Source organism: Phoenix dactylifera, chromosome 15 (assembly GCF_051530095.1).
Source record: "Phoenix dactylifera cultivar Ajwa chromosome 15, Ajwa_hap1_PhDact_Kaust_v1.1, whole genome shotgun sequence".
Lineage (NCBI taxonomy): Eukaryota > Viridiplantae > Streptophyta > Magnoliopsida > Arecales > Arecaceae > Phoenix > Phoenix dactylifera.
Window position 1 is genome coordinate 15677920 of NC_143204.1, and position 11155 is coordinate 15689074.

The 11155-nt window shown below is 42.6% G+C and overlaps 1 protein-coding gene and 1 pseudogene across 1 annotated transcript; both read right to left on the reverse strand.

Annotated features, from left to right (window-relative positions):
- Nucleotides 1-2339: 2339 nt before the first annotated feature.
- Nucleotides 2340-3930, reverse strand: LOC149751249 (pentatricopeptide repeat-containing protein At1g06140, mitochondrial-like; annotated as a pseudogene).
- A 129-nt stretch (nucleotides 3931-4059) lies between these two features.
- On the reverse strand, nucleotides 4060-4920 carry LOC103707399 (uncharacterized). The gene has a single exon (XM_008791866.6). The coding sequence runs from the start codon at nucleotides 4874-4876 to the stop codon at nucleotides 4379-4381; it is 498 nt and encodes a 165-aa protein (XP_008790088.3). The 5' UTR covers nucleotides 4877-4920; the 3' UTR covers nucleotides 4060-4378.
- Between the last annotated feature and the right edge of the window lie 6235 nt (nucleotides 4921-11155).

Genomic DNA, 11155 nt, shown 5'->3' on the forward strand with positions numbered 1-11155 from the left:
CAGTTACCTGTTGGTTCCCCCTGTCAAATATGCAATTGAAAAGAATAGCAACAAGTTCTACTTGGCTAGAAGATCTCAAGCAAAGAAATTCAGGACAGGATCAGGCAGTGCTGCTAATAAGAAACAATCTGAGCTGCATATATTGATAAAATTAAAGTGCCAAGAAGACCTTATTTATCTTCAAGTTTCAATTAATCAATAAATATTAAAATATAACACTTAAGACTATAATGTGCAGTATTCTATCTCACCTCAACCTTTTCTTTTACAAAATCCAAAGGAAAGATGATTCGCAACTGATGGAAATTCCAGCATGGTTGCACAATTTTAATCTAGCAGCTGTTTTTTCAAGGGCTTCATATCCCACAGACATTCTTCTGATTCTATTAGGCTATAACCAGGAATTTTTCTCAACCCTCTTTCTTTAGCTATGGTTCTCATTTCTCAAATTAACCGCTTCACCCACTTGCCAGCCTGAGCATATATATTTGAAACCAGTACTCATAATTGCTGGAGTTCACAGGCTCTAGATCTAGGAGCTGTCTTTCACTAAACTCCCCAAGTTTTGTGTTTCTATGAATTAATCCTGCAAGCAGCAAGTAAAGAACAAAATGCACTGGCCTTGCCTCTCAAAGGACAGCACTTCACATAGTCATATGCTTCTCAAGTTGACCCTCTCGACCCAATAAATCAACCATGCAACCTAGTGCTCTTCCATGTGAAGCAATGGAATACTCTAGCATTCATGGATTTGAAGACATGCCAACCCTCTTCAATAAACCAGCATGGGTGCAAGCTGAAACCACAGTAAGGCCCTGTTTGGGGGAGCTGTTGGCAATAGAGCTGTTGGAAGTAGAGCTGTCTGAAGTAGAGCTGTTATAAAAAGCTGTTTGTTGTTTGGTAACTATATTTTTAAAGTGCTGTGGCACTTTAACATATGTTTGGTAAACAAACTGAGAAAGTACTTTTATATGACAAAATTACCATAAAAGAAATTGCATAGTATTATACAATAGAGCATGATAAAACATAACATATATTAATACATAATATACGATATAGTATAATATTACTGTAATATAAAATATTATTATTATAATATAGTAATATGATATTGCATAGCATAGCATAATGGTAATATAATTATTAGAGTAAATTAATTTTCTATTATATAACATAATATTAAATTATTTAACATAACATATTAATGTATTATGATATAATGTAATATAGATTATATTTATAGTATAATACAATAATAAAGATATAAAATATTATAATTATTAGTATTAATTAATTTCTCATAATATAACATAATATTAAATTATTTAAAATAACATATTAATGTATTATGATATAAGGTAATATAATATAATATGTATAGTATAATACAATAATAAAGGTATAAAATAATATATTATTAGTATAAATTAATTTCTCATAATATAACATAATATTAAATTATTTAACATTACATATTAATGTATTATGATATAATGTAATATAATAATATATTTATAGTATAATACAACAATAAATAACCATTTATCTGTTTAACAGATTATCTCTTTATTTAACTATTTGCAATGGCGACAAATTCACTATACTTATCAATATCATAAGGATCAGATTATTTGCCACTCACTCATTATTTTTCTTTTTATTTATTTATTTATACGTTCATTCGTATATATATTTTTATTTATGCATTTATTTATTTATTATTTTATCCATTGAAATGTATTTATTTATTATCTTATTTATTTATTCATTCATTCATTTATTTATATAAATATTTATTTATTTATTTATTTATTCTTTTCTTTTCATTTATTTTATTTTATTTTCTTCTTTTTTTTTCTTCTCTTCTTCTCCTTCCTTCCTCTGCCCCCTTCTACGTTCTTCTCCTCCCGCGCGACCGGCAGCACCGAAAGGGGGCTAGGCCGCGGCGGCCGCGGGAGGGGGCCGGGCCGTGGCCGGCGGCAGTCTCGGTGGCCGACGGCGCCGGAGGGGGTGCGGCACTACGGCGGCGGGGGAGAGGGAGGGGGTGCGGCGGCGGCGGGGGAGAGGGAGGCACAGCAGCGGCGGCGGCGGCAGTGCGGGGGGGAGGGGGGGTGCGGGTGGGTTGGGAGGTGGGTTGGGAGAGGAACAGGCGGGCGGGGGGGGGGGGGGGGTGCGGGTGGGTTGGGAGGTGGGTTGGGAGAGGAACAGGAGGGGAGAGGAACAGGCGGTGAGACGGTTTTGGGGGAGGAATTTTTTTTTAAATAGGGGTATTTTGGTCAAAAATATAGCTTTCCGAAAAAGCTAAAACAGCTTTCTCCCAAAAGCTGTTTCAGCTTTTCACAAAAGCTGAAACAGCTTTCTCCCAAAAGCTGTTTTCAGCTTTCCGCAAAAGCTGAAACAGCTTTTTAAAAAATTTACCAAACACAGTTTTTCATCTAAAAGTACTTTTGGAGGGCCAGAAAGTGCTTTCTGGCCCTCCAAAAGCTCCCCCAAACAGGGCCTAAGTGAATGTTAACTTATCCAGCTTCAGATTTTTCGTTTTGCATTTGATTAAACAAATCAAGCACCTCTTTGCAGTATCCATGCATCCCATATGCTGTAATTATTGTGTTTGTTATTATAGAGATCTTTATTTGGCTAATAGGTATGGTTCTTATTTAATATGATTCTTTATCAAAATATAATAATATAATATCATTAATAAGAAGCACATTAGCTTATTAAACTGTTTTAAATCAAAAAATTATTAGTCTACTAAATTAATACAAAAATTAATGATACATTAATAAACATATTTGCTTGATATATACTAATATACACTTAATATTTGCTTATTTAATAAACAAATCAAGCACCTCTTCTATGGATACGTGTGACCTGGTGGGCATAATTTAAGTCAGAACAAGCTGAAAGGGCATTTGCTAAAGCGATTGAATCAGAGTATATGCTTACTTCTTGTTGCATAAGTGATAAAAAAGTTTGAGAGCCGCAGAAGTCTGCCCACAATGTATGAGTCCAGCAATCATGACATTCCATGAAGCATCATTTCTTCTTTCCATTTGCCTCTATACAGAAGCAGCAGAGGCCCTAGCACAATCTAGCATACCTATCTATAAGACTGGTCTGAAGAACTTCATCCGAAATACTTATTTCCCTCATGAGGGCATAACAATGGACTGATCAACCCTCTTTGACTGCTTCTGACTTCCCTGCTGCCTGCAGCAAGCTCACCAATGTCACCCGGTTGGCATCCAATCCTTCTCTCTAAATGTCACAAGCTATTCCAACTGCCTTGCATGTACCGGGAAGCAGACATTTGTGCGTACCCTGTAACAATTGCTGTATAAGAAACAACATCCTTATCCAGGATCACTTCAAATGCTTGCTATGCATCCTCCATATTCCAACAGCTGGAGAAGAAACCCACAAGAGAAACCCGACAAATTAGTCTTCGTTAGACCAATCTTGAAAGCATCCACATGAACTCCTCTTCCGAAATCTACATTCCTGAGCTCAATACACAACTTCAAACCAAATGTAACAGCTGAACTATCAATACTCATCACCTGAGACTTCAAATTTAAATATAAACAAAGAGCTTCCTCGAAATAACTAGCTTCAAAATATCCAATGATGGCTGAATTGCAAAGAGAAAGGTTTCAGTTAATGAAATACCCATTCAGGTAAACCACCAAAACTAGCATACAAATTCAACAGCTTGGACCCCAGATAGATTCTATCTCCAAATCCATGCACTATGATGCGAGTATGAAGCCTCTGTAGAGATCTGATATCTAAACATGATTGCATACGAGAAGCAAACCTCTCCGCAGTATAGAGTTCTTAGAATGCTGACTCCTCTCCATGATATCAACATAGTATCCTTGGATGAAATCTACTGGGCACCAAAGGAAACATCTTTTTCATTGACAATCGAAAGCCAGATGGAAAAAAAAGGCATCTTTCATTCCATCACTGATGAAAATTAACTTGTTTGATCGAAATGATATGCTGACAAAGCTTTTCCTTGAGGAATGAACTGGATTTCTCAACAACTACACAAAATTCTAGCTTCTGTAACTGGAATCTGGTTTTCTTGACAAGGATTTATACATTACCTCAAAAAAGAAAATCATTTGGAACGCAACTAAAACCCAAACGGAAGAAGGAGGTATCTAATATCAATTGCACCAAATTCCATAAAAAAAAATCAATTGCACCAAAAGGAGCAACTTTTTTATTAAAACGGACAAATTAGAAGCCAAGAAACTGTAGAAACCCAAATTTTATCTGGTTATTACGAAAAGAAAATCCAAGATTTCCGACCAAATTAGGTCGAAAAACCCGGAGAATTCGGGATGACCACGGTAGGGAGTCACAGGGGAGCCTCCCTCCCCTTAATCCCCTTGATCCCCTTTCCCTCCCAGGCCTTATCGAAAGGGACCCCGACCGTCCGAAAGGGCGACGCCGGGAGCCGGGACGAGAAGCACCGATACCGGAGGTCCTCGGCGTTGGCAGCGAACTCGCTCTCCAACCCCTCGTCGAAGTTGAGGGCGTAGCTGAGTGGGTCGTACGTGAAGTCCGACGAGTGGTGACGGCGGTGGTGCTTTCCCGCGGCGTGGGAGGAAACGAGGGCGCGGCACTTCCCCCGGAGCTCCGGCAGCTCGTGAGTCTTGAAGCGGAGCCACGTGGAGGGGGAGCGGAGCAGCGACGCCCCCTGCCTCTCGCCAACGCCGTCGGGAGAGCCTGGCGCCCCGCCATCGCCGGCGGCGCCGAAGCAGGCGGAGAGGCAGAACGAGGAGCGGTTGTGGTGCTTCGACCTCAGAGGCCGCGGAGGCGAAGGAGAGTCGGAGAAGCGGTTGTCGGAGTCCATCCCGCTTCCTTAGGGCATTAGAATTCCCGAGGCATTAGAAAATATATTAAAAAAATTAAATATTAGATGCTATTTATAATTTACCAGCAAAAATTACAAATATTTTACACAAAATAAAATTATCTTGATGAGTCTGTGCTAATCCTATTTAAGGATCTGATGTCTGATTTAGAAATCCTCCTTTTATCTTTCACTCGTGTTAAGGGCAACCTCTAATTTGATATCCATTTTTGAATTAGTTAGAGGATTTTGCAACAAAAACATGATTAGTTTTATTATTTTTATTTTAATCTTTGAAAATAATTTTTTTTTCTTCCATTGCATTTTTTCTATCTACTAGTCATATATATATATATATATATATATATATATATATATATATATATATATATATATGTTGCTGGAAATTGGACCCGTGGGCAATCTTCGGTCGAGTGAGAGGGAGCAGCGGGTCACCACGGCGGGGCGGCGACCAGTCGGCGGGCGGCGTCCTCCACTTGGGGTGGCCGGAGAGAGGGAGCAGGAGGTCCTCACAGCGGGGCAGCGATCCGTCAGCGGGCGGCGTCCTCCGTCTGGGTGCCTGCAGACAAACCGGTGGCCGGGTTTTCCGGCGCCGGCCCTCCGACGCTCAAGTCAGGGAGGGGGCAGGTAGTGTAAGGAGGAGATGAACAGTGCTTGTAAGGCGCGGAATTTCCCAACCCCCTCCTGAGAAGCCAAGGCTCCCTTTTATAGGTGGGGGTCGGTTTACCTATGATGTAACAGGGCGAGGCCATAGTACGGCTCGGCATGTGGCTCAGGTCGGCGCACGGTCAGGCGAATCATTGTGCTGATGTCGGCGGTGAGGGCGTCGTACGACCCGAACCAGTACGCTACCAGGCGAATCATTGCATTGGTGTCGGAGGTATGGCCGAGATCAGAGACTTATCATGGTTGACCAGACTTTGCTGGGCTAACTTGCCGTGGAGAGCCGAGGATCCGTAGATGTCAAGAGCCATGCGCATTAATGGTGGAGTAAGCCGGAGATCCACATTAATTGTAGAGTAAGCTGGAGATCCGCATTAATGGTGGAGTAAGCCGGAGATCCACATTAATTGTAGAGTGAACCGGAGGGTTACAGCGGCCATGCGCAATAAATGCTGAAGCAGTGGCAGAGTATGGTCCTCAGTTGGACCTCAGAGGAGTACGGCCGTAGTAGGTGGCTGACAAGGGTAGACCTTGAGCATCAGGATTTTCCTAGGTCGGAGGTCTCGAGGTCGGATGTCTTGAGGTCGGGCGTTCCGAGGTCGGACGCCGACTTCGGCTGTTCAGGGTCGGCGATTGTGCGGCTTCTTGGGGGCATTTGTGTCACTTGGGGGGAAAAATCTTATTCCCCCAATACTACCCCCCGACTTCCGAGTTCGAGCGGCTTGCGGGCTCGGACGTGGGAAGTAAAGTCTATCATTAAAGTTGAGGGGCGAATCTCGTCCGCGCCCTCGTGTTTCTCGGAGTGTTTTTGGCGAGACCCGCGCCCTGGGGCGTTTCGAGGTTGCTTTATTCAGCGAACTTATGGTAGAGCTCGTGTCTTTACGTTTCTCGGAGCGGGTGTAACGGGGGTGGCGTCTCTTGGATCGCCAAGATCGCTTCGTGCGGCGGACTCATGGTGAGGGTCCTTGGGCTCGACGAGGCGACGCCTCGATCCCGTAATCGGAATTCCCCGCTCATCAATGAGCGTGCCGTTACGGGGTTCAAAACGGACACGCGGCATGACCTAGGATCGGACGTGTCACGACCCCCGCCCCGTTCCCGGCGGGCCGCCGCGACGGTCCTAGGGTGCGGGTAGGCATAAGGCCACCAGCCACCGCGTAGAACCCTACTACCTATCAATTATCAATAAATCTTGAAAAATTTGGCATGATGCATGCACAAAATGATCACTTTTTCTATAGTGACCTGTCAGGATTATCTCAATACATACAACACACTACCTGTCAGAGCAGCAATCACATAATCTGTCACATATAAACCTGGACAATATATAGCAATACATTATCACAGGCACACAACTGATCTGCACACATATATATACTTGCTTCCTAATCCATCCATGGTCAAACCCATATCCACAACAGGATCTATGACTGTAACTATGCACTATATATAATAGAAGGTTTATAATACACCAAAAGGGGATAAACCTCTATCTACATTATACTATACTACACTATGGAGCGGCACAGCTAGCAGGCAATCTCTAACCCTGCTCTTCTCTATACAATACCTGCCCTGCAATCAAAAACACAAAACTGGGGAGTGAGTATATAAATACTCAGTGAGTGGAGTAGAGAGTACTATGCACATGAGACAGAATATAATCATGGCTCGAGATGAAATCTCAAGATCAATAACAAGATGAACATGATCTCAACATAGAGAATATGGAGTAAATCATCAATATCACCACAATCAATATCAACTCATCTGAAGCATATATGGAATAATCAAGTAAACATATATGCTACTCATGAATATGCTCAACAGATCATAATGCTGGAACATACAAATCAGGTGTCAATATGCTGAAATCATCACTAGACAGCTATCGGGAGGTGGGTTTTACGCCCCAGGCGAACCAGCAACAACTCCCTACTGCCATATGCATATATCGAATATGACATCACACCAATATGTAAATCATCACTAGACAGCTGTCGGAAGGTGGGTTTTACGCCCCAGGCGAACCAGCAACAACTCCCTACTGTCACATGCATATGCAGGATAAGACACCATACTGATAACATAAATGCTAGACAGCTATCGGGAGGTGGGTTTTACGCCCCAGGCGAACCAGCAACAACTCCCTACTGTCACATGCATATGCAGGATAAGACACCACACTGATCATATAAATGCTGGCCAGTATCCAGAACAGAAATCCATCTCACATCTACATACTAAACGGCACCTCGCGGGAATTCTACATCCGCGGAAAGCCATACTGCACCTCGCGGGGTCTTACTATGCCCGGCGGCAAGCAGAATATAAGTCGTAGGACCGGCCGATCCTACGCCTAGGGCCGTGTCCCCCCCTAGGAAGGGACTGGGCTCCGCCCACCCAGAAGGCTACTATGTGCACAAAGGCCGATGTTCAACCCCATCGACTATAGGTGTCCTGCAGATACTGCCAAGCCATGCATAAATGCCATAATGCACCCTCCCAATACTCTACTAAAAAGGAGTATAATCAAGATTACCACTCACTCGATCATGACCCAATCATAAACTAACATCAGGGTTGGGAGTGAGGAATCACGGGAGTACAATGCAACTCAATATACCATGAGAAGGGCTCTACAAGTCTTTGAAATAGAGGAAATGAAATCAATTTACAAAAGAAGTCATTTCACAATTCAGATCCAATTTAATTACTCATAAAGGAGTATAATCAAGGCTACCACTCACAAGTCTTTGAAATAGAGGAAATGAAATCAATTTACAAAAGAAATCATTTCATAATTCAGATCCAATTTAACTACTCATAAAAGAGTATAATCAAGGCTACCACTCACAAGTCTTTGAAATAGAGGAAATGAAATCAATTTACAAAAGAAGTCATTTCACAATTCGGAATCAATTTGATTACTCATCAACCCCTCGTAATTCCTCTCAATGTTCCCTCACATGCATGTACAGAATAATCAAGCATGGAGAATCAAGATTATAGAGGAATCTACTACAATATCAATCAATATGCTCAAGTGGAATCAATTCACACTTGGCGACATTCATGAAAATGAATTAAGAATGCTCATAGTGCAAAGTACATGACTCCCACTCACCTATCAATCCGGCACAGCCCTGATACGCCTCCAAAAATCTACAGCAGGCAGTGGGAAACTTCTTCCTCTTGTTCCCTAGCTTCTTGCCCAACTGTGACATGCATTTACAATACATTTAGTCTTGTATCAAGGGCTATAATCTACGTGCCAATTATAACATAGGGAACTTTAATTGATTCAACTCCCCTGTTCCCTAAATCTTTTCTTTTCTTTCTTCTTTTTCTTTTTCTATTAATTAACTCATCATTTATGTGTATTAGGGACTCCCTTGCACGAGTACAAGGTCTCCCTTAGCCTAATCTAGGCTTAATACCCTATTATGGCATGAAATCCCTTATTTTCCACCCGGATGAACAGTAACCCGAACTGACAGTGGGTTACTTCATCCCGGTTTTGATCCACTTTCAGGACTCCAAATTTGATGAAATTTTTACCTAACATTCTACACTCACAGAGGATTCCAAAGAGATAACATGCATCATCATCGGAGGCCGTTTGACCCCCTAAATAATTTGCCGAAGTTGGGACTTCGACACAGTTTTTCCGTAGTGCCGGAAAAATTTGTCAAAATCCGATTCTTCTTCTTTTAACCACCTCTACAACCCTTATCCGACCCCTCTAGACTATATCCACCCTTTGTATAGCCTAATGTCATCAAAAGACTAGATAGGGATAGATATTTACCTTTTTCTTTTTGGAAATCGAGGTCCTTGCGTAGAGGGGAAGGAGATCTACGTTTTTCCCTTCAGCTGGAAGTGCAACCGGGATCCCTTTCCTCCTTGAATCCCCTTCCTCTTCTTCTTTCTTCTTCTTCTTCTTCTCTTTTTCTTTCTTTCTTTCCTCTGTTTCACGCCTGAGAACCCCCTCCCTCTTTCTCTCGGTTTCACCAGCTCAAACCCTCCAATTAAATCACATCAAAACACTATTCACCCTTTGTTTAATATTATTAAATTCCCATTTTGCCCCTAACACTTCAACATATCTACCGTTATGCCATTAACTTTTGATTCCTTCCAATTTTACCCTTACCACTTCAATGCATCTACAACTATGCCATTATCTTTTGATTCCTTCCAATTTTACCCCTTATATCAATTTTAAAGGACTATTCTATCCCTTTTTATATATAAAAAAAAAATTTGGGATTATTACATCCTCCCCTCCTTATATAAAATTCGTCCTCGAATTTAAAAGAGTAAATTACCTGTCATAGCTGCATTCGATGTCTGTGCCTCCTGTGGATTTACCGTGAACACCCTTCCTTGCCCTCTGCCTACTGGAGCTGACAGTTGAGATGGTCCAGCACTCTGCTGTGATGTTTGTGCTTGACCTCTACCTCTGCCTACAGGCTCCCTACTACTAGGCCTGTCCATCTGCACAGAAGGATAGGATGCCAAAGGCACAAACTGCTGGGTGGCACCCTGCGGGCATTCTCTGACAAAATGACCCGGCTGTCCACATCTGTAGCACACTCCCTGACCCATTCTGCATCTGCCAGGGTGCTGCTTCCCACATATGCCACATACTGGCCATGATTGGAACCTAGATTCAGTTCTGGCCATAGTGACTGGAGGACGAGGTACTGATGGTAGAAAAGTATCTTGTGATTGACCTCTTTCCCTCCATTTCCTCTTACGTGGGGCAGGTGGAGCTGAGCGTACAGACTGCTCCGTCGGGCCCTCCGAGAGATCTACTTCCTCAGATCTACCTCTGCTGCTTTGCCCTTTCCCCATACTTATTTTCCTCTATTCTCTTTCAGCTCTTTCTTCTTTGTTTCTGGTCTCCCACTGTTTTGCTTTATCTATCAGCCTAGACAAGGTGGGGACCTCTACTGCCAGTACTGCATTATAAAGCGGGAAAATCAAGCCCCGCCTGAATCTTTCTATCCTGGCAGCTTCAATGGGGATGATGTAAGGAGCATACTTCCCCAAATCTAGTGAACTCACGAGCGTACTCAGATACGCTCATTCCGGGCATCTGCTTCAGCCTCTCAAACTGAAGAGCCCGATTTTGCCTCTCAGCCGGAGACAAAAACTCATCCATCACTGCTTGCCTGAACTCTTCCCAGGTTGGAGGATTCCTACTGTACAATCTGTCCTCCATATGCCTCTGGTACCAGTCCCAGGCATCTTCCTTCATTGTAAGCCCTACAAGTTCTATAGCTCTTGCATCAGAACAGGGCAGTCTCCGTATCATCTTTTAAGTCTCCTCCAAGAATCTCTGGGGATCTTCACCTTCTTTCCCCTTAAACTCCGGGGTTCTGAGCCTAAGAAATTCCTGTACAGTAATCCCCTCATCATCTAGAGCCCGCCTGGCCAAACTTCTTGGCACAGGTACAGGAGGTGAGATGGATACTACTGATGGGGCAGGAGATTTTCCCCGAGCAATCTGCTCCCTCAGAGCCTGATTCTCCGCCAGTAACTGTTCCATCAATGCATCTCTACTTCCTACCTCTCCTTGATCAT

Excerpts from the sequence above, each read along its gene's own strand:
- LOC103707399 (XM_008791866.6), bottom strand. The coding sequence starts at position 4,876 with ATGGACTCCGACAACCGCTTCTCCGACTCTCCTTCGCCTCCGCGGCCT.